At 54.9% G+C, this 23,401-nt stretch overlaps 1 protein-coding gene across 6 annotated transcripts; it reads left to right on the top strand.

Moving 5' to 3' along the window:
• Positions 1-218: 218 nt before the first annotated feature.
• Positions 219-23,401, top strand: ZNF335 (zinc finger protein 335). 6 transcript variants are annotated; one of them, XM_083507338.1, is made up of 29 exons: positions 219-332; positions 2,668-2,766; positions 3,129-3,343; positions 3,722-3,995; positions 4,168-4,245; positions 4,637-4,921; positions 7,564-7,704; positions 7,792-7,947; positions 9,387-9,636; positions 9,753-9,930; positions 11,017-11,129; positions 12,116-12,134; positions 12,452-12,568; positions 12,965-13,041; positions 13,872-14,032; positions 14,642-14,874; positions 14,965-15,061; positions 16,539-16,636; positions 16,739-16,962; positions 17,646-17,754; positions 17,877-18,242; positions 19,031-19,173; positions 19,297-19,439; positions 20,429-20,532; positions 20,681-20,761; positions 22,051-22,134; positions 22,268-22,333; positions 22,484-22,565; positions 22,901-23,401. In XM_083507338.1, the coding sequence occupies exons 3-29, from the start codon at positions 3,137-3,139 to the stop codon at positions 23,017-23,019; spliced, it is 4,005 nt and encodes a 1,334-aa protein (XP_083363464.1). In that variant the 5' UTR covers positions 219-332; positions 2,668-2,766; positions 3,129-3,136; the 3' UTR covers positions 23,020-23,401. The 6 variants fall into 6 exon arrangements, with proteins under 6 accessions (XP_083363464.1, XP_083363465.1, XP_083363466.1 ...); XM_083507339.1 differs by having other exon boundaries at positions 14,968-15,061; XM_083507340.1 differs by having other exon boundaries at positions 9,387-9,621.

Here is a 23,401-nt window from a genome sequence, read left to right on the forward strand (position 1 = left end):
ACTTACGTAACTGACGCCCTCGAAGCCTTCCGCGGAGATAAAGTAGTCCCCCGCGGGCCGCCAGATTTCTCCGAGGACACGGCCGGCTTGACGCTTCCCTCGACGCGTGAGCAAGCGGCCCCCGGGGGGAAGAAGCCGTAGCAGCGCCGCCGCCCCCGCCTCCCGCCCAGCGCCGCCGCCGCGCCCTCGGAAGTAGTCCCGGCGCCGGCGGGGTCCGGCGGAAGAATCCCTCCGCCGGGCGAGGGAAGCGGCGATGGCGACCTGGCGGGTGCCGGGCCGGAGGGAGCGGGCGGCTGAGGGGCCGCGGGGGCGTCCGCGGGAGGCCCCCGGCGGTAAGGAGGCTGCGGCGGCGCGGAGGGTCCCCGGGGCGCTTGGCTGGGTCTCCGGGCGGCGGGCGAGGGGAGGGGGCCTGGCGCAAGATGGCGGCGGGCGGGGGCTCAGGCAGCGCCGAGGGCAGCCCGCCTCGGACAAGGCCCCGCGGGAGGGAAGGCAGAGCGCGGCGCCCCCCCCCCCCCGCACGCACGTCACGCCAGGGCGCTGGGCCAATAGGAAAAGGGGAGGCGGGGAGAGGGAGGCGGGGGCGCCCTGGCCTCTCCAGGTGCATTGTGGGAGAATCCCTCCATCCCTGCCCGGTGGGCGACCCGGGAGCCCGGCTCAGGCAGCGGCTGGGCGGCTGCGCTTGCAGGCCCAGAGCTCGGCTGCCTCCTCGCGGAATCCTAGGGCTGCAAGGGACCCCCAGGGCCATCTAGTCCAACCCCCTGCAATGCAGGCATCGGGGCAGAATCTGGTGTCCATGCCACCACACAACAGGGGGAATGGGTGGCCTCTGTTAACGGAGAAATCTGAGGGCTCCCTTGGACAAAAAACAAGGACACCAGCCAGGAGTACCAGAGCAAAACAGCAGCCAGGAGGCTTGGTCTTGATTGAAGACTGTCGCCACAGGAGTCCCACCTGCCACCAGGTGGAACAAGATGGAAGCCCCCAACAAAAGAGACCCCAAACTTTTATTAGCTGCAAATCCCCATGTTACACACCCCCAAACTACAACACTAATACATCACGGTTACATCATGAAAGTGGAGGTCTGGTGGCAAGAATCGGAGCATCCTGGACCCTGCCCCATGGTTCCCCTTGCCCTCCACCAAACACCCATCAAGTGTTCCCAGCCAAATTAATCACACCCTTTTGTCTTCATCTGGGTTTTTTATTTCTGGAATGGCTACCTCTCTGGCACTCAGGTTTGTTATTTCTGGAATGGCTACCCTCTGGCACTCTCTGGATGCCAGGGATTATCACTCAGGCAGAGGGCCTGCTGAGTAGCTGAGCTCACATGTCTATAGGAATTTCTGAAGTTTTCCCAGTGAGCCAGTACAGAGATACATTGATCAGTGAATTCTTACATTTGGTATCGTGCAGCAAAGGCCCTTTGAATGGATAGGAAGAAACTGTGATGAAGTGTTTTGTGGGGACAAGTCACAAAAGTGATTGTGCTGGTTTTGGTAGTGGGCTGCATGTGCATGATATCTGCTGGAGGGGCAACCCCCCCCCCCCAACCTATACATAAATTCCTGCAACTCCTGCTCAGGGCAAAAACCTTCTCTGCCACAGCCCCCTCCACCCTTGCTCTGCTCCAGCCTCAAAGGCTGCCCTGCACAACTTTGGTCTTTGCAGCCCACAATTCAAGGAGCCCTGCAAGGAGCGCTCTCGGACGCCTGCTTGCCTGGCTTCCTCCCCCACGGGGTGAATTGTGGGTTGCAAACACCGAAGTTGTGCAGGGCAGCCTCCCAGATGCTAGTCTGATACTCTAACCACTATACCACACACCAATATGAGCAACTTAAGCGCTCAGCAATAGGAGCACCACTTTTCTTTCTGCTTAGATCAAACTGTACTCTGGCATTTCTGGACAAGCAATACTCCCTCCGGCAGCTTGTTCAGTTTTCCATTAAATTTTAGTGGTTAAACTGCTGGGCGGCGGGGGGGGGGGGGCGATAAGCAAACCAAGGCACAGGGTCACCTGGACTCCAAACCCAGTGCCTAGCAGGCTAAAGTTTTCCTGCCCAAAAGGACACATGTAGGGCAGACTCTGGAGGTGGCAAAGTAATGAGATTGTCATTCAAACATTAGTTACTTTTCTGCTGCCAATATATCTCATTAGAGATTAGGGGATACACTAGTTGCTTGCTGCTTTCATCTTTGGTTCCCTGATGGAACAAAGAACCTGGAATTTGGAGCACCTCTTGTGTCTTTGGAGCCATCTAGGTTCGGAGATAAGCCCGATTATATGAAGCTGTGTTGTGGAACACAGGGAGGGCCTTGCAGCCGGATCAATCTAGCCTAGCATTTTGCTTTTAAAGTGGCAGCCAGGTGCCCCAGTGAGAATCCCCTCAAGCTCAGCAGCCCCCTCTTATGCCTCAGAACGTCAGAAGAGCCCATCTCACCCAGCATCCTCTTCATGGCCAGGAAGATGCCTCTTCTGGGAGGCCCCACAGGCAGGATCTCTCCCTGCAGCTGGTATTTCGAGTCCTATGAGCTCTGATCCCGGGTCCCTCTGATCCAGCCATCATGACTAGTAGACCTTGGTAGCCTTATTTTCCATAAGTTTCTTTAAGTCCTCTTCTAAAAGCTTTAAGTTTATTGTTTCCTCTCTTCTCTCTCCTTGCCTAGTCTGAGGTGCCCTAGATGTTGGTCGCTTTCTGGCCTCACTCAAGCACAGTTAGAGGAATTGTGTCTGGCTCTGGCTGTAGTTGGGATATCCCCATTCAGGTATGTGCCAGAAATATGTACCATGCAACGGACAAGCAAGATAGTTCCTGGGGTTGTCATGAGGGGGGCAAGATGCTACACCGAAGAGTGTTGAGCTGGCCTGGGTGCTGGGTTTGCAAGAGAGCTTCAGAAATATGACTAGGAAAGACCTGGCATGGATTAGCATTGATTCCATTACTGATTTATTTATTTTTTCCGGGTGGGGAGGTGCTGTTGCATGAACACTCCTCTTTTGCAGTCAGAGGCTTCTGTTTCTCGTTCCACCTTTCACTGACGGGGAGTGTCAAGTGCCACATCCCAGTAGGGGGCAACTGAAGACTGGGGTTTCTTCCCACCATGACAGACACGCTCTGCTTTTCCAGACTCGGCCATGGAAGCAGAAAATGAAGTGGAGAGCAGCAGCGATGCTGCCCCTCGGCTGGGGCAGCAAGAGGAGCCCTCTGAGAGTGGCCTGGGCATGGAGACCTCAGAGACCATGTCTGCAGACAGCAGCGATGCTGCCTCGGTGCCCGTCACCCTCTCGGAGGCAGATGAATCTGGGGTCGGCCAGAGCTCGGACAGCGGAGGGATCTCTTTGGTACGGACCACGTCTCTTTTGCCTCTTTGGGGCCAGGCTTTTTGCCAGGATGGGGGACACAGCAGGCCAGGCCCATTTCACAAGAGCGGAAGATAGCAAGTCTGACCTGGTGGAAGAACGATAGGCTAGTAGGAAGTCTCCTCTTGCCTTTCCTCGTGGAATGGTGGACTTGCCTTTATTTATTTGTGTAGAGTTGGAAAGGGACCCATCTAGTCCAGCCCCCTTGCAATGCAGGAATTGCAACTAAAGAGTCTCTGACAGATGGCCACCTAAATTGTTCTTCAAATCCTCCTGTGAAGGAGCGTCCACCACGTTCCTCTCTCTGCCACCTCTGAGTCGAGTTCCAGCCTCTGCTTCTTCCCCCTCTCTGCCTCGCAGGCCGAAGTACCGGAGAGCAGCTCCAGCACGGACGCCTTGCCCAGGGCCTACCTGCCGGACTCCTCCTCCATTGCGCAGTCCACCCTGGTGTCCAGCGTCTCCACCGTGAGCCAGTCTGTCCTGGTCTCCCAGTCTCCCCAGGGCCTCGTTCACTCCAGCGTCCTCGCGGAAGGAGCTCCCGTCGTCTCCAACTCCACGGCCTCCACCTCCTCGGATCTGAGTGCCGCCATTGACAAGATCATAGAGTCCACCATTGGGCCAGACATCATTCAGCGTGAGCAGGCAGAGGGCTGCGGGGGGGGGGAGTCTCTGGTGGGAGGGTGCAGAGGGAGTTGGGGGAAGCAAATGGACTCTGGAAGTCGCTTCTCACAGCCGTTTTTACGAGGCAGCCCCAAACATGCCATTTGTGAGGAGCTGACGCTGCTTCTCTTTCTTCCCTGGTTCAGGGTGCATTGCTGTGACAAGTGAGGAGGATGGTGGGGCCCAAACCACCCAGTACCTCATCCTGCAGGGACCAGATGATGGTAAGGAAAGGGTCTTATGCACCCATTTCTTTGCCTTTCTCTCCCACCCTCTTCTCCAAGCAGCTCAAGGTGGTGTACGTGATTCTCCCTCTCCTCATGTGATCCCCACAACAACCCTGTGAGGTTGGCCAAGTGGGGGATTCAAACCCTCTCCCAGGTCCTCGCCCGACACTCTTAACCGCTACACCTCACTGGCTCCAGCTGGTTGTGGTCTACCTCCCTCGCTTCCTTCCTGTCCGGCCGGGAGCAGAATGCGGAGGCAGCCTCAGCCTCTGCCGCTCACGGACTGCGCTGGCCTGAGGGCTCCCTCCTGGCCAGCCTAGAGAAGAGGGAGGGTGTTGGGAGGAGCTGTCCCTTGACCTGGTGCCTGCACTCGCTCCCTCTGCCGCAGGGGCCCCCGTGATCTCCCACATGGCCAGCTCTGCCCTGGCCCGCAGCTTGGCCGTCGAAGCCCTTGTGGACGGCCCCACCTCGACGTGCGTGGAGCACCCCGGGCCCCTGGAGCTGCTGGAGCAGCCGGAGCCGCTGGACCAGTCGGAGGAGCCCGACCTGGAGAGCCTGGAGGAGCTGATGGAGGTGGTCGTGGTGCAGCAGTTCAAATGCAAGATGTGTCAGCACAAGAGCGCCTCAAAGAGGGTCCTCATCCAGCACATGAGGGAGCGCCACTTCCAGCCAGGTGCGTCAAGCTCCAGGGGCGGAGTGGAGTTTTGGAGCGGTTCGTAGACTCAGAGAGTTGGAAGGGACCCCGAGGGCAAGGCAGGATTGGTGCACGAGGGCATGGAGTCGGCTCTTGCGCAGGCTTGCCAAGAGAACTCTGGCTCCGCGCCACGAATCTATCAGCTTCTGTAGTTTGTGTGCAGTCAACGTTTGGGAGCCAGGGGGGAGGGAGGGGGAGGGTTAGCAGTAGGGGAGGGAGGGGAGGTTCTGTGGCACAAACAGGGCAGTATAAGAACCTAAGAAGAGCCTGCCTGGATCAGGCCAATGGCCCATCTAGTCCAGCGTCCTGTTTTCACAGTGGCCAAACAGAAGCAGGACTTGAGCACAAGAGCATAACTATCCCTGCTGTGGTTTCCAGTAACTGGCATTCAGAAGCGCCGCTGCCTCTCACCCTGGAGGCAGAGCAGAGTCATCCTGGCTAGGAGCCCTCGGTAGCCCTCTCCTTCTCCTCCATCAATATGTCTAATCCTCCTCCAAGGCGGTGGTCTTCCCTGCCTCCTGCGAGAGGGAGTTCCGTAGTTTTACTCTGCATGAAGAAGGACTTCCATCCATCCAGAGTCTTCCAATGTTCAGCACTATTGGGCATCCACAAGATCCAACGTCATTAGAGAGCGGGGAAAGACCTTTCCCTCTCCAGGCCAGGGATCCTTTTCTCAACTCTGCTGCTTGCAAGTCAAGCTGCTGCACGATGGGAGAGATGGGAGGGGCACAATACATGGACTCAATCCAAATCAAAAATTCAAAAAGGAGTGAAAATGTTTCGATGAATATATGACAAAATATTGCTCAAAAAAAGATATGCTAATATGCCTAGATTAAACTGTGAAGTACTGGGCGGAAGAAAAATTAGTAAGGAGAGAGAATAAGAATATATAGATGATTTGAGAAGACTGTAGAATGCAAAGATTATTGTAAATTGTATAATGTGGAGGAAATCGAGTGGGGGCAGAGGGAAGTGGGAGGAAGGAGAAAAGAATAATATGATGGATTGAGGAGGAAATAGAGATACAAATGTATGGGAGGATGGGGAGGAAATGGTGTTGGCTTTGGTACATTTGTATTGTAATGTAATGTTTGAAAACATATATATATATATATATATATATATATATATGCAGGTTTTGGTGTCCTCGGGTGTCTTCCCGTGTAAAAGTTGGGGTGTCTAGGCGACGTTTCGACGAGGTCTCACTCGTCATCTTCAGGCTGGTGCTTTCGGCTTCTTGTTACTGGAACAGAGCGGGATCTCAGTGTTTGAGTTCCTATAAATACTGTAGAGGGGTGTGGTGTATTGCCTCAAAAGTTCTGGGCAGAGGGGAAGTTCCCAGGCTAGTGTTCTTTTCTTCTTTTGTTCCTTAATTACTTGAGGGATATCTTGAGTGATTTCTTGAGTGATATTCTGAGTGCCACTTAGGTGGGTCATTAGGTGTGGATTAGTTGCTAAAGCCTTCGTGTCTTGACCTCTTGAATTTGTGAAGAGTTTTTCTGGGAAGATGGCTGTACTGCACTTAGTTGTGCTTTGGCTTGGCTTCGTGTATAGGGGCGAGCTGTGGTTTTGTGCCCTGTGCCAGCCAGATCTGTGTAGGGATTGCAGGGGGGTGCAGCATCCGGAGGTGCCACTATGGTTTGGTTACTGGATGGTGTCTGTAATTTATCTGTGGAGAGGGTCTGGGTTTGGGTCTGGTGTGGTTGATTGGTGGTGGCGTTCTGTGTGCCTCATGAAAGAAACAGGACACGAAATTAATTTTGCAGATTCCAAATTGCTCTTTAACATGGAACATCACCACAAGAGAATAATCATGGAAGCCATCGAGATAGAGAAACACCCTCACAACATGAACAAGCGTGACGACACGTCCCGCCTGCCAGACATCTGGAAATTAGCCCTCCCCACAAAAACCGACACCAGATCCAGAGGCACACAGAACGCCACCACCAATCAACCACACCAGACCCAAACCCAGACCCTCTCCACAGATAAATTACAGACACCATCCAGTAACCAAACCATAGTGGCACCTCCGGATGCTGCACCCCCCTGCAATCCCTACACAGATCTGGCTGGCACAGGGCACAAAACCACAGCTCGCCCCTATACACGAAGCCAAGCCAAAGCACAACTAAGTGCAGTACAGCCATCTTCCCAGAAAAACTCTTCACAAATTCAAGAGGTCAAGACACGAAGGCTTTAGCAACTAATCCACACCTAATGACCCACCTAAGTGGCACTCAGAATATCACTCAAGAAATCACTCAAGATATCCCTCAAGTAATTAAGGAACAAAAGAAGAAAAGAACACTAGCCTGGGAACTTCCCCTCTGCCCAGAACTTTTGAGGCAATACACCACACCCCTCTACAGTATTTATAGGAACTCAAACACTGAGATCCCGCTCTGTTCCAGTAACAAGAAGCCGAAAGCACCAGCCTGAAGATGACGAGTGAGACCTCGTCGAAACGTCGCCTAGACACCCCAACTTTTACACGGGAAGACACCCGAGGACACCAAAACCTGCATTCCTGTACCCGTGAAAATCTACGAAAACAAATATATATATATATATATATATATATAGACTGAATCGTGCTGTTTCCTCCCCTCTAGTGTCAGCCTCCGGTGTGAAGAAAGGGCGCCCCCGGAAGGGAGCTTCTGTGCCCAAGGCCCCAGAAAAGAGGAAGGCAGAAGAAGCAGAGGAGGAGGAGGAAGATGACATTGTGGACGCAGGGGCTATCGATGACCCTGAAGGTATTTCTCACGCAACCCCCCAGCTGCAGCCCCTCACCCGGCTCCCCCGCCCCGCTCACCTGGCCTGCCTTTGCCACTCTTCCGCAGGGGACAGCGATTACAACCCAGCGGAGGACGAGCCCCGAGGGCGCCTGCCCAAGACCAGCAGCCGCCCTGTGCCCACGTCCAGCGAGGAGCGGCTGCGCCGGCGGCCGGGACGGCCTCGCAAGTTCCCCTGCCTGGAGGTGGTCCCTCAGCCAGAGGGTAAGCGGCGGTGGCGGAGCAGGGAGCCTGTGCAGAAATGCACACAGAGGTGCACTCCATCAGCCCCACCTGCACGGCATGGCTGATTTTCCGCTTTCCAAGTCATTACCAAATGTAGGGCCAAAGTGAAACACTTCCTGGCTGCAAAGCAGAAATGGAGGTTTTCAGCGCTGACTTCCCTCCTTCCTTCTTCTGGTTTTTTATATCACATATAATTTTATCGCTTAGGAGCAAGTATAAATGTAAAATGCAACACATTATGTGTATGTGGAGTATGTAACTGGAAAACTAATAAAGATTATTTGGAGGGGGAAAGAAAGAAAGAAAGAAAGAAAGAAAGGGAGGGAGGGAGGTTTTCATATTCTCCGGGGGATGCTTTGGCGCCCCGTTGGAGTTCAATGGGACTACTCACAAGCAAATAGGTGTTCTTGCAAATAAGTGTGTTTCACAGTAGGGCGGTTTCTTCTACTCAGCTGCTGGCAGGAGGTTGGCAGGGCTTGCTGCCTTTGAGGGAGCCTCGCTCAGACCCCCCTCTGCCCCCTGTGGGTCGAGTCGCGAGGGGAGCAAGGCAGCGGCACCAAGCAGAGACATGGAGAGGGTCCCCTGGGGCATCAGAGAACAAGTTTGCTCCATCTCCCTGTCAGTTTGCATTTCTTGGAGCAGAAAGTATTGATCTGATGTGTAGAGATCCTTCCTATTCCAGTTAGTTCAAGAAGGTTCTGGAAGCTTCTCTTTGTGAAAGAAACAAGCAGAAGGTTCATGATGTTTGGGTTATTCCTTCAGAGAAGCTGGGAACAGTGGGCTTAAACTGGTTCTCTTTTCTCTTCTGTCAACGTCATGCTGACTATCATACTAAGGCCAGAAGGAGCCGGGGCTTCGCTTTCTCTTTCTCTCTCTTTTCCTTCTGGTGTGCTGTTCTGTACAGCATGTAGCATTAAAGTTTAGACATAGGTTATTGCAAGCTTAAGTTAAGTCTGCTGCAACTGGATTTCTCATGGACAGGGCCAATCCTGAATGTATTGGATTTCTAACCATTGTGCTCATTTGCCTTCAGTAGCAGTAAAGCTCTGCTGGATGAAATATTCATTCCCTCTGGTCTATTTTGGGGGAATCCTGCAACGTGTTTAGGTTTTTCCTCTGCCAACTATACATTGGGAGTTCTGCTCTGGATCAATAGGAGCAGAATTCAATGACACTCCCGTGGGATCACATATTTGAAGATGGCTCCTTTGACACCTGTCAGTCTTCTCTTCTCCAGGCTAAACAGATTTCTTCATGCTAAATAGTTCTCATCCTGTTTTTTCATGCTCTCTTTTCCTTCCCCTTCCCCCCAATTTGCACAATGCTGTTCCTGGATTGGCTTTGCGCTTGCTGTGGCTTCAGGCCACCCCCCCTTCCTTCTCCCCAAACTAAGCTGCCTGGCTCTTTCCCTTGGGCAGGTGGCGACGCAGAGCCCGTGGTCTCGTCCCAGGGCCTCCCCCAGGGCGACCCCCAAGGCCCCGAGGCGGCCAGCTCCTCGGACCAAGTGCCTGTGGGGGGCCAAAGCCACGGGGAGCAGGCCGTGAGCCAGTCCGACTCCGAAAACAGGGACCCCTCCTCCCGCGAGAAACTGGAAGCGCTCCCCCGCCGGCGCGGCCGTCCCTCCCACCGCTTCCTGGGCAAGAAATACCGCAAGTACATCGGGCGAAGGTGATTGGTGGGGACGGCAGGCGGGGCTGGTTCCGTGGGGCTCCCTGCAAGAGACCCTGGGGCCTCCGTGGGGCTGGGCTCTCTGCGCTGAGCGCCCCTGTGATGTCACACCGCAGGTACTGTTACAAGTCGGCCAAGCCCTTGATGCGACCCTACCTGTGCCGGATCTGCGGCTCCCGCTTCCTGACGCCCGAGGACCTGCGCTTCCACGTGAACTCGCACGAGGCCGGAGACCCCCAGCTCTTCCGCTGCCTGCAGTGCAGCTACCGCTCTCGGCGCTGGTCGTCCCTCAAGGTGAGCCGCTGGCCGTCTCCCTTCTCCCGTCTCCTCCTAAACGCCACTGAGCAGGTGGGAGGAAGACAAATAAATGGAGAGCAGGGGACGTTTATGTATTCATTTTCTCTTCCCCACCTGCCTGTAATAAATAATAATACATTTTATTTATACCCTGCTCTCCCTGGCCAGAACCAGGCTCTGGGCAGTTAACACCAGTAAAATTACAGTAAAATCATAATGGGGGGGGGGAATTAAAATACAGGTTAAAATGCAATTTAAAATTCGAGCCTTATTTTAAAAATAGCTCATAGATCAAAACCATAAGGGGAGGGAAACATAAGGGTCAGACTGAGTCCGAACCAAAGGCCAGGCAGAACAGCTCTGTCTTGCAGGCCCTGCGGAAAGATGTCAAGTCCCACAGGGCCCTGGTCTCTTGGGACAGAGCGTCCCACCAAGTTGGGGCCAGTGCTGAAAAGGCCCTGGCCCTAGCCGAGACCAATCTAACCCCCTTGCGACTTGGGACCTCCAAAGTGTTGTCATTTGTGGACCTTAAGGTCCTCCGCGGGGCAGACCAGGAGAGGCCGTAGGTACGTGGGTCCTAGGCTGCAGAGGGCTTTAAAGGTCAAAAACAGCACCTTAAACCTGACCCTGTACTCCATCGGGAGCCAGTGCAGTTGGTAAAGCACTGTGTAAGTTTCTGATCACTTCTGTCAAGCGAGCGTTAAGTTGCAGGTCTGCTGCATACAAAAGATCTATTAAAACATATGAACGATCAGTTTGTCCAATCAAAACATCACAGCGCAGGACCTTTTTTAAAAAGCAATCTGTTCCCCAAAGCCTGCTGGAACAAGAAAGCCTCTGTCTGCCAGTGGGAGGACAGCAAGGAGGGAGCCAGTGTAAGTTCTCTAAAGTTGTTTGTCAGCAGCCAGCGCTGAGGAGGCCCTGTCCTGCACCCCCCACAGATCTGCCTGAGAGGGAATCGGGGCGGAGAGAGGGGCCTGTGGGAATTTGCTCCAGTGAGCCGATGGAGAGAGGCCAAGGAGCCAGAACCAGCCCAGGTTTATTCTTTAATCACTTACAGCCGCCTCCTCCTTCCCCTTGCAGGAGCACATGTTCAACCACGTGGGGAGCAAGCCCTACAAGTGCGAGGAGTGCGACTACACCAGCGTCTACAGGAAGGACGTCATCCGCCACTCGGCCGTCCACAACCGCGACAAGTAGGTGTCCTCGGGGCCCCGGCAGACCCAGGCGGGCAGCAGAGGGGTGGCAGCGGCTGCTGCTGCAGCGCTCAGCGGGGCCTCTCTGCCATGTCCAGGTCACGGGGTGGGTGGCTGCTTGACAGTGATTCCTTCGGCTGACATTCCTGCATTGCAGGGCATTGGGCTAGATGTCCTCTGGGGGTCCCTTCCTACTCTATGATTCTGTGATTTCTCAGTGGCCTCACCTGCTGCTTCTTCCCTTCCTTCCTTTGTTTTTTTAAAAAAAATTATTAAGGATTTCAACACAATAATTTAACAAAAATACATCATCCACATTGTTTTCCCCCCTCCATTTCCCCCCTCCCCCCCCCCCAGAACACCCCCGGACTTCCCTCAGCTCCTTTTTCTGGTTTATCAACACATATTTCTGTCTGCATGTTACAAAATTGTAAAAATCCTCAAATTATTTATCTATATATTGCAGTAAAGAGTTTGTGAATGTTTATTCAAAACCTGCCAAAGAGTCCAATTCATTTTGTTGCTTCTTCAAATATTTCATAAAAGGTTCCCATTCATCTTTGAAACCAGAGTTAGCCTTGTCACATAGTTTGTGTGTCAATATTGCCTGTTCCGCATAGTCCATCAGTTGTTCTTGCCACAGTTCTTTCATCGGGGTTTCTTCGTTCTTCCATCCTTGTGCTATTTAAGACTCTTGCCGCCGTTGCCGCATACATTAAAATATTTTTAAATTTCTTTGGCAGGTCTTTTCCCACAATCCCTAACAAGAAAGCTTCAGGCTTTTTCACAAATGTTGAATGGAACATTTTCTTTAACTCATTATATATCATATCCCAAAACATTTTAATTTTACTGCAGTCCCACCACATATGATAAAAAGTCGCTTCTTTTTCCTTGCATTTCCAACATAGCTTTGAGCCAGTTTTATACATTTCCCCTAATTGTACTGGTGTTATGTACCACCTATCCTTTGTTTTGGTTTTTAGGAAGAAGCGAGCTGATCCGGTGAGTGTCCTCCTTCCCTCCACCTGACTCCTGCGTGCGAATCTTTCTTGGCTCCCCAAGGGGGCGTTCCTTGCTGTGTGTGCCCTCATGAACAACCCTGCAAGGGAGGCTGCTTCTGCCTGGGAACTGAGAGGCTGTGACTTGGCAAAGCCACACACAGAGTCCAGAGCAGGACCAGGAAGGGAGCTTCAGCCCCAGAATAAGGGCCAGCTCTCTGGGCTGAGCATGGCCGGCTGCTCCTCGTGGGGTGGGGTGGGGGGTCTCTGTCTCACCTGAGCCAGGCAGTTCTGACCATACCTTAACCTCTCTCTGGGCAGCCCCCCAAGCGCAGTTCCTTCCCCTGCCCCGTCTGCAGCCGCGTCTACCCCATGCAAAAGAGGCTCACGCAGCACATGAAGACGCACAGCACCGAGAAGCCCCACATGTGTGACAAGGTGGGTGTCAAAGCAGGTGGGCCCCCTCTTTGGCTGATGCATTGTGCCTGGGCATGGGGGGGCAGGTTGTGAGGTCCGCAGCTGCCACCCTGCATCAGCGGCAGAGGAAGCTGCTTGGGCGCCTGGGGTGGCATGCCCATAGGGGCAGGGAATCTGCCTGCCTCCTCCCACTCAGGCCGCCCTACAGCTGGGGGGGGGAGGCAGCAGGGGGACCATTTGGGGCAGCGCGGAGCCTGCGGGCACCCAAACCACCACGTCACTCCCAGGAGAGGCGCGTGGCCCCGCAGTGAGTGCCACCTGGCATTTGTCACTGCCCTCAGTGTTGACACCCGGGTCAGACTGCCCCCCTTCCTCCGCCCCTGCCCCGCATGACCTGAGCCTTCCTCTCTCCTGCAGTGTGGGAAGTCCTTCAAGAAGCGCTACACATTCAAAATGCACCTGCTGACCCACATCCAGCCTGTGGCCAACCGCCGGTGAGCACCCTCTGCATTGCCCTTGCGGGGCGGGGGGAGGAATAATGGGGAGCAACAGCTGTGCACATAGCCCCCCCCCCCATTGGCCCATGGTGACGGCCGTCTCCTCCTCCTCCCTTTTTTTTTGGAATTTGTATTTTATTTATTTGTTAACATTCTCATATTACATCAGTAAACGTCATACTACATTACAGGACTTACTGTAATATAATTTTCAACACGTATACAAAAAATATATACAAATTTTATATACCTAGAAAATGAAACAAAAAGAAAGAAAGAACAAAGAGAAAAAACAAAAACACCCCCCAAAAAAATCATATACATACCAACACACTAGACTTCCTGTCTTTCCCGTTGTATATTCCTTTTTTACAAATGAATGTACTCTTATTATTGTATATATATTTACGTATTATCTAATACATTCCTATATCAATATGTGCTCTTAGTCTTATTTCTCAACTCAGTCTCACTCCAACGTCAATCAAATGCTAGCATAGATAGCGAAGCCTTGCTGTATTTTTGAATGTATGTTCTATATCTGTCCCACTTTCCCATAAATTTTTGTTTTGAATTGCCTCTCAGGGTATTTGTTGACTGCGCCATTTCAGCAAATTCTTGTAGCTTGTAATGCCGGTCCGTTATTGTCGGGGCTTCTTGTTCCTTCCACCCCTTTGCCACCAAAGTCCGAGCTGCAGCCGTTGCATATAAGAATACCTCCCTAAAGGCCTAACAATGCTTTTATGTACTCTTATGTACTCTTATATCCCTGCTAACAATGCTCTTTTGTACTCCCTCCTCCTCCTCCTCCTCGTCCCCCCGGACAGGTTCAAGTGCGAGTTCTGCGACCACGTCTGCGAGGACAAGAAGCTGCTCCTCAAGCACCAGCTGCTGCACATCCACGACAAGCCCTACCGCTGCAGCCTCTGCCCTTACGCCACCGTCCGGGAGGACTTCCTCCTCTCCCACATGGCCGTCAAGCACACAGGTGAGCAGCGCCGTCTCATGCCATCAATTACCCAGGTTCACAAGGAAATGGTTAAACCAGAAGCGACAAGGCAGTAACACAAAGACATTTAAAAGGCTACAGAATCTGAATCCAAGGCCTGGCTGAGGAGGAACATTTTCCCCTGGCGCCTACAGGTGTGTAATGAAGGCACCAGGCGGACCTCCCTGGGGAGAGCATCCCACAGACGGGGAGCCACCGCAGAAAAGCCCCCCCCCCTGGACTTCACTTGGAGAAGGCACACAAAGAAAGGCAGAGGCAGATTTGGGGCAGCGGGACCAGTCCCCCCCCCCCCCTGGCTGGCAGATGGCAGAGAGGACGTTGCAGGCAGAGGGCTGGGGCTCGCTCTCCCCTCTTCCTGGGAGGTTTCCAAGCAGAGGTTGGACGGTGGGACCCGGGGGCCCTCTGCAATTCTGTGTTTAGGACTGTTCAACGGGTGTGAACAGTCCCGCTGGGCTTTTTTGGAATCTTGCCTCCTGCAAAAAGGAAGGGGGGCAGACTCTCTCTCCTCCCCCACTTGCCAAGCTGCCCCCCCCTTCCCACCAGCCAGCCAGGCTCCGTCCTCCCCCCACTGCTGTGTCTCCCCTGCAGGCGGGAAGCCCTTTGCCTGCGAGTTCTGCCACTTCACCACCAAGCACAAGAAGAACCTGCGCCTCCACATCCAGTGCCGCCACGCGGAGAACTTTGAGGAGTGGGTGCAGCGGCACCCGGAGGAGCCCCCCTGCCGCCGCCGCCCCTTCTTCACCCTCCAGCAGATCGAGGAGCTGAAGCAGCAGCACAGCCAGGGCCAGGCGGCCGCGGAGGCAGCACCCGCCAGCTCCCCCGTGAGTGCCCGGGCATTGCCCCCCCCCTCATTTCTGCTGCCCCATCCTTCCCACCAGCTCTGAGCTGCCCTCACCGCTTTCTCCCTCCAGCAGGTCACCTACCAGCCTGCCCAAACCCCGCCTGCTCCAGAGCCCCCCATCCTGACGCAGGAGCCGCTGGAGGCAGCCACCATCATCTACGAGCCAGGTAGGGAGGGGCCCGTCGAGTGCAGCGCCCTCTTCTCACAGGGGCCAGCCAGGTGCCCCACTGAGGAACCCACAAGCAGCAGCCCTCTCCCCTCCTGTGGTTTCCAACACCTGGGATTCAGAGGCCTTTCTGTCTCTGCCTGGGAAGGCAGATCATTGCCATGGTGGCTAGTAGTCAGCAGAGGCCCTCTCCTCCTCCATGAACTTGCCCAGGCCTCTTTTAAAGCCATCTGAGCTGGTGGCCATCAGTTCCACAGTTGAACTGGGCCCTGCATGAGGAAGGACTCTCCTTTTTCTTCCCACATTTGGCTTCACTGGATGTCCACAAGTTCCAGTGTCACGAGAAAGGGAGAGAAACTTTCCTCTATCCACTCTTTCCAAGCCATGCAATAATTTTATAAACTTCTGCCATGTTGCCATTCCTTACTTGCCATTCGCCAAAGCTAAAAGGTCCCAAATGCTGCAACGTTTCTTCATATGGGAGTCGGATTTTATTGGTCAACCAAATACCAGTTACAGTGGCATCTTTGGATGCGAACAGGATCGGTTCCGTAGCCCCGTTCGCAACCTGAAAGGAACGTAAGACGCGACTGTGTGCGTGTGCGGGTCGCGTTTCGCCACTTCCGCGCATGCGCGTGATGTCATTTTGAGCGTCTGCACATGCACGAGCAGCCAAAACGAGAAGTAACGCATTCTGTTACTTTCGGGTTGCCACGGAGCGCAACCCGAAAACGCTCAACCTGAAGCGTATTCATCCCGAGGCATGACTGTATAGCCAAAAAAAATGCAAAAAACAGACAGGTCTCAAAAACATACAACACATAGGGGTCTCACTCCACCCCCTTGATAATGTGGGTGGCCCTTTTCTGAAGGTGGTACCTCGGTTTAAGAACAGTCCGGTTTAAGAACGATTTGGTTTACAAACTCCGCAGAACTGGAAATAGTGTCCCGGTTTGCAAACTTTACCTTGGTCTAAGAACGGAAGCTGAACGGTGGAAGGGCACTGGCAGAGGGAGGCCTCATTAGGGAAAGTGTGCCTCGGTTTAAGAATGGCTTTGGTTTAAGAACGGACTTCCAGAACGGATTAAGTTCGTAAACCGAGGTACCACTGTACAGTCACACCTCGGGATAAATACGCTTCAGGATAAGTATTTTTGGGTTACGCTCCGCAGCGACCCGGAAGTAACGGAGCAAGTTACTTCTGGGTTTTGCCACTTGCACATGTGCAGATGGTCAAAATGACGTCACATACATGCGCGGAAGCAGCGACACGTTCTGTTCAGGATGCGACCAGGGCTCTGGAACAGATCTGGTTCGCATCCCGAGGTACCACTGTATTGTTGAAATCGCACAAGTTGCAGTCGTACTGTACTCTCAAGCAAGCAAGCCCTCCCTCCCTCCCTCCCTCGTGGCTGGCGAAGGGCGTAGAAATGTCGGGAGCAGGAGCCCAGCTGACCTCCCTCTTGCTCTCCCCGCAGACGTAGAAGGCTCTGCTGAGTTGGCCACACAGACGGCGCTGGACCTCTTGCTGAACATGAGCAGCCAGCGGGAACTGCCCGCCAGCAGCACCCTGGAGGTGAGGCCGGGGACGCCTTCGCAAGCCCCAGCTCCCTGGTGGGCCCTTCCAGCTGTGCCGTGCCATGACCCACGGCTGCTTTCTTCCCCCCCCCCCTTACAGGTGGCCGTGGTGAAGGCTGACGGCTTCTCCAAGGCCTCCGAGCCCCAGGGGCAGCCAGAGGAGGAGGAGGAGGAGGCGCAGACCAAGGTGCTGACACTGCACGTCACAGAGGAGGCAGCCCTGGAGGGCACCGAGATCCAGCAAGTCACCATCCCCTTCAGCAGCACCGCGGAGTACAGCATCATCGCCCCAAGTGAGGAGGAGGCCACCAGCACGCTCTACGGGTGAGAGCAGAGAAGCCGGCCGCCTCCAGGCAGAAGGGCTCTGGCCGCAGGGAGTCGCTAGCGAGAGGCAGCGTGGTGCAGTGCTTAGAGTGCCAGACCAGGACCTGGGAGATCAGGGTTTGAATCCCCGCTCAGACACAAAGCTCATGTGCCATCTGGCAACCCAGCCAGTTGGGCAGGGAATAATTAACAACAACAACAACAACAACAACAATAATAATAATGTTTTGTTTATTACTTGGACCAGTCTCTGCCTCACCTACCTCACAGAGTGGTTGTGGAGATTAAATTAGGGAGCTTTGAGCTTCTTGCAGGGAAGGTGAAAGATAAATAAATTGGGGGAGGTAGAAGGTGGGGCTGCCATCTCAGACCAAGGCTCGCTCTGCATTCCTTCTGCCCCCGTGGCTTCAGGGTTTTCTCTGGATCCACGTGATTTAGAAAGGAAGAGATTTGGGGTAGCTGGAAGACCCCCCTCACCGCCCTGGACTCACTCTTCTGCCTCTCTAAGGGCCTGCGGGGTCAGGAAAGTGGCCCACCTGGGCCAGCATCCTGGTCTGGCAGAGGCCAACCAGGCGCCCCCAGTGGGAAACCCAGTAGCAGCCCTCTCCTCTCCTGGGGCCTCCAGCAACTGGCCATCGACAGGCCTCTGTTCCTCCGTGACTTTGTCCAATGTCTCTTGGCAGGGAGGGGGAGAGTGCCAGCGAAGTCGTCCAGGCGGTGGTCAGAAGCTGCACCCTGAAGGATGCCACCACTCCCAGCAGCACGCCAGAGAGCCAGCAGCACACCGTAGAGGTGAGGAGGAGGAGGAGGAGGAGGAGGAAGGGGGCCTGTCTGTCGCCCAGGGAGGAGGGAGGCCAGCCCAGCCCCGGGCCCAGGAAGTGCTGCTCTAACCAGCCTCCCTCCTGTCCCTGCAGATGAGTGGGGAGCGGCCAGAGGCCCAGTGCAGCGTCCCGTGGCCTCTGGTCCAGTGCCTGGCCTGGCCGGCCCACAAGGCCGTTTCGCTGGCCCCCGCCGACCAGGAACCGGCCCCCGGCAAGGGCAGGCCTCCCACCAGGCAGGGGGCGCCCAAGCAGGCCTCCCCCAACGACACTTCCCCCAAGAAGCTGCCGGCAGCCCCGGCGGGCAAGGTGCCCTCGGCCAAGAAGTTCTCCTGCAAGATCTGCATGGCGACGTTTGCGGGCCGAGCGGAGATGGAGAGCCACAAGCGTGCCCACGTCGGCCCCAGCGCCTTCAAGTGCCCCGACTGCCCCTTCACGGCAGCTCTGTGGCCCGACGTCCGGGTAGGTGGAGGGGGCAGGGCGGCTGGGAAGTGCCCACAGCGCTGCGGCCAGAGGAGAGAAGCCTGGCACAACTGCCGCTCTCCCGGGTGGCAGCGGGGAGGCGGAAGGGCAGGCTGCAGTTGGAGAAGCCCCTGGGCTCCCAAGCTGAGAGGAGGGGGGTTGGGGTGTCCCTGGGTCACCCCTCAGTGACACCCCCCGCAAGAGAAGGTCTGAGGGTCCCCACTCTGGGCCACTATGCTCTGTGTGGGGTGTATTAGAAGGTTTTGGGAGGGCTCTGATGGACTCTGCGGAATTGGCGTGATGAACTACGTGAGAAGGACAACTGCGACTTTAAAGAAGAATGGGAACCTTTTACGAAGTACTTAAAGAAACAACAAAACGAACTGGACTCCTTGGCAGGGTTTGAATAAACCTTCACAAACTTTTTATTGGTAACATAGAGATAAATTAAGGATCTTTACATTTTTATAATATGCAGAGAATAACATGTGCTGAAAAAACAGAGAAAGGAGCTGAGGGAAGTCCTTGGGTGGGGGTGGGATTTTCTTGGGGGGGGGGTGAGGATTATGTGTTTTTGGTAAATTGCTATGTTGAAATTCCTAATAAAAACTATTTTAACAAAAAAGATTTGGGGAGGGCTCTTTCCTGGGGGGGGAGGAGGCTGGGCAAGTGACTCATCTGAATTGTGGGAGTTGATTTAGGGAGCTGCCCCAGGGGAGGGTGAGGAGGAGGGGCCCCCACGCCCTGACCTGGTTTCTCCCTTCTCTCCCCCCCCCCCCGCAAACCAGGCCCACATGGAGCAACACGCCAGCCTCCGGCCCCACAAGTGCCAGCACTGCAGCTTTGCCTCTAAGAACAAGAAGGACCTCCGGCGCCACACGCTGACGCACACCAACGAGAAGCCCTTCGCTTGCCACGTCTGCGGGCAGAGGTGGGCAAGGGCCGCTGCTGCCAGCATGGGGGGGGGCATTTCCCTTCACACAGCAGAGCCACCCCAGGGGAGCAGGGAGTCCAGCTCCCCACCTCAGTCTCTCCACTCTTCTCTCCTCCGCAGGTTCAACCGCAACGGGCACCTGAAATTCCACATGCAGAGGCTGCACAGCGCAGAAGGGGGGAAGCAGGCGCCTGAGCTGGCCCCCAGCGCCTCCCAGACCATCATCCTGAACAGCGACGATGAGGCCCTGGCCACGCTGCAGAGTGAGCAGAGCAGAGGCTCCGGCTCCCTTCCTCTCCCCACTGCCCATCGGCCACAGGGCGGGCAAAGGGCACGTCTCTGCTCCTCTCAAGAGCCCCAAATGGGGGGGGAGGCAGAAGTGCAAAATGGCGCTGTGCGCAGCCAAGACCACTGGTTCCCCAATTGGGGTTCCCTAGAGGGGTCTAAGAGGCAAGGGGGCAGCGGGGGGGGGGCATTGGAGGGCATAGCTGTCAACCTTCCCTTTTTTTGCGGGAAATTTCCTTATTCCAGCGCCGTTTCCCGCTGCTTCCCACTGCTATCCCGGATTGTTAGATATCCCAAAGACTGTCCCCGGGACAGGAGAGGCTGCTGATCCCTTATTTTCAAATCTGAAAGTTGACAGCTATGCTGGAGGGGCCCCTCCAAGCCCATCCATTGCCTGCATAAGATTGAGGAAGCCAGAGCCTTGATTAAAACAACTTCCCTGCTTCGTATTTAAAGTCTTGCTGCTCTTTTCACTTTCAAGTCTATTTCCTTTGGTCACAAATGGACACGTTTACAGTTCTGAGTTGTCACAGGATGGCCCATAATTGGCAACACCTATTGCTTTTCTAATAAATTAGTTACCGTACACCTGTGGTAGGTGAGTGATTGCACCTGTTTGGCAAGCAGTTGCGTACGTGTTTCCTTCACCCTTATTTTGCCGTTAGTCAGAATGCATGCAAATAATTTACAATGCAAGATTTTGGGTTTTTTGCATTCCTTCGTGGCTCATGCAAACCACTCTTCTGAATAGTGCTTTCCAGGGGGCACTGGGAGTGAGTTTGTGGAATCAAGGGGACGGTGTCCCCCAAAACATTTGGGGAACTTGCATCCTCTTGCACGTGGGAGACCATTTCTGCCCCTGTGAAGATGGCAGCTGTATGCCTGCCAACCGCACTCACCAGAGCATGCTCTCTCTCTCTCTCTCTCTCTCTCTCTCTCTCCCCCTCCCTCCCTCCCATCCCAACAGCAACCCTTCAGTCCGGCCAGGCTGTCCTGGCTCCAGAGAGGCTCCAGCAGGCCCTGGGGCAGGAGCGCATCCTCATGACGCAGGAGCAGAGCGTCCCTGGCCAGGTGAGGGGGGCAAGCAGGCCAGAGTCCCGGGTCCCCTCCCTCCAGGCTTCTGCGGCCTGCGTCTCCGCCGCATGTGGGGCATCTGGGCGTGGGGCGGCAGTGGTGGGTCTTGGGGCCCAGAGCTGAACCCCCTTGCGTCTCTTCTCAGGAGGATGCTGCCTACATCCAGGAGATCGTGACCACGGCAGACGGGCAGATGGTGCAACACCTGGTGACGGCAGAGAACCAGGTAGGGCAGTGGCAAGGGGGGGCTGGGGGGGCCCAGAGCTGGCCTGGCAGGAAGTCAGAATGCCTCAGGGCAGTCTTCTTCACGCAGCGCACAGTTAAACTGTGGAACTCATTCCTGCAGGACGCAGGGACAGTCACCAGCCTTTGAAAGAGGCTCTCGATGACCCTGCTCTGCCTCCACGGCCAGAGGCAGCAATGCCCGTTTCTGGGCAGCCCAGGAGGAGAGAGGGCTCTTGGGCTCGCATCCTGCTTGCAATCGAAATAAAAATAAAGAAATTCCTTCCAGTAGCACCTTAGAGACCAACTGAGTTTGTTATTGGTATGAGCTATCATGTGCATGCAGGTATCTGAAGAAGTGTACATGCACACGAAAGCTCATACCAAGAACAAACGTAGTTGGTCTCTAAGGGGCTACTGGAAGGAATTTCTTTATTTTGTTTCGACTACAGCAGACCAGCACGGCTCCCTACCAGTATCCTGCTTGCAGGTTTCCCTTCGGAGCGTCCTGTTGGCATCGGCTGTGAGGAGAGGGTGCTGGGCAGGTGGGCCCCCCTTGGCCTGATCCAGCACACTCTCCAGACTCCTCTTTCTGCGCCTTCCTGTTGCGTTCCGAAGGCCAAGGAAGGATTGGACCCTGATTAATAAAATACACACGAGGCTTGGCCAGCAAGACTCTGTGAGGAAGTGCCAATAATCATCTGCCACACCCTGGCCCAGCTCCCTTTTATTAACAAAAGAACTTTTAACATCGCTTGTACAAACCAATCAGATTTCCTCTGAGCATTTTTTTAAAAAACCACGTGGGACAAAGTTAGATCAGAGAAATCCTTTTAACTACAAAGACCTAATTTGAGCATGCATCAAGAAATCAAGGAGGAATGCATTTTGCAAACCCCGGAGGTCATAAACAGGCAGTAAACAGGAAAGGAAGGACAGGCAAGGAAAGATATGTTTACCATCTTCTTATGAGCTCTCTTCCTGGCCCTTAAGATCTACCTAAAGATGAACAAAATCTACATCAAAGTTACCTCCTATCTTTATGGCCCAGGATGCAACTGGGGAAGCAACCGGTCTGTGTTTTAGAATGCTTATATGTGCCTGTCAGGCTTAGAGAAAATGGGCAGCAGAGAAAATGGACAGAGATGCAGAGGCTTCTGGGATTCGATCAGAAATTATCGTCCATGACTCAAGCCCAGTCAAGCAATGCTTTCATCGCTGACACAATGGCTTGCTGCATTTTTCATGATTCCTCATAGCAATCCCATGTGACCCCCACACCTTCCCTCCCAGGTCCAGTACATCATCACCCAGGATGGCGTTCAGCACCTCCTGCCCCAGGAGTACGTGGTTCTGCCCGGGACACATCACATCCAGGTGAGACCAGGGCTGGAGGGGAAGACAGGTAGCAGTTGCCGCCTTCCTTCCTCTCCCTGCCCCCTGCTCACTAGGTCAACCCACCTTTCTCTATCCCACCCCCCCACCCCGCCTCTCCATCTCGCTTTTCCAGGTGCAGGACGGCCAGATCACCCACATCCAGTACGAGCAAAGCGGTCAGTTCATGCAGGAGCCCCAGGTAGGAGAGAGGGGGCGTTTGGCAGGCCCTCTTCCCACTCCGTGTGTTTGTAGCAGGAGGGTTTGGAAGCTCATGGGTGGGGCAAGGGAATGAGGCTGGGGCAATGCCTCCCAGGGCTGCTGCCCACCCTGCCCGCTTCTGCCTCCGCAGATCCAGTATGTCCCCGTGTCGCCAGGACAGCAGCTCCTCACGCAAGCTCAGCTGGAGGCCGCGGCCCATTCTGCAGTGACAGGTGGGTGCAGGGAGGGGGGAAGGGGGGCTGCACATCCTCTGCCTGCGTCTCTCAAACGTGGGTCCCCTGCTGCTGTTAGACTACGACTCCCATCAACCCAAGCTAGCAGGACCAGGGGTCAGAGATGATGGGAGTTGTGGTCCACATTATCCGGAAGGGGCCAGCTTCGTCCAATCAACTCATGGAGCAAGAATGCAAATGGCGCCTGTTTAGTTTGCACAAGTTGCAGAATTTGGGCTGGGAGGGGGCAGCCCCCTCCTGCCCCTGGTTTAACTGACCCCTCCAACGCAGCTGCTTCTTACCTGTTTCCCACCCATCTCTCTCTCTCTCTCTAGCGGTGGCTGATGCCGCCATGGCCCAAGCGCAGGGCCCGTTCAGCACAGACTGCGCAGCGGACCAGATCCACGAGCTCCAGCCGGGGGTCCACTATGACATCATCACGCTGGGAGACTAGCAAGGGGGACCTCGTCCTTCCCCTACCCCCCCCAAGCATGGACCTCTGCTTCCTCTTGGCTCTGCGGGGGATGAGAGGGGGCCTGGCTGCGTTGGCAAGCAGGATCAGCACCCTGTCTGGATTGTGCCTTCGCGCCACGACCAGGAACGCTCAGTGTGCCCTTGCCTCTCGCAAGGAGCTGCTCCCTGGGGCCTGGCAGGCCCAGCTGCCCCCACCTGCCTGCCTGCCAGTGGCTGCCAGTGGCTGAACTTGAAGCTGTGGGTGCTTGAGCCCCAACTGTAGGCCGGGGGGGGCTGGGGGCGCCTTCCCCCATGGTGTGGGGTGTTGCTTTGCTGGCCTTGACGGCGCCTCCCAATAAAGGCGCAGGACTGCCTGGAAGCGA

Source organism: Podarcis liolepis, assembly GCF_965112155.1.
Source record: "Podarcis liolepis genome assembly, chromosome: 6".
Classification (NCBI taxonomy): domain Eukaryota; kingdom Metazoa; phylum Chordata; class Lepidosauria; order Squamata; family Lacertidae; genus Podarcis; species Podarcis liolepis.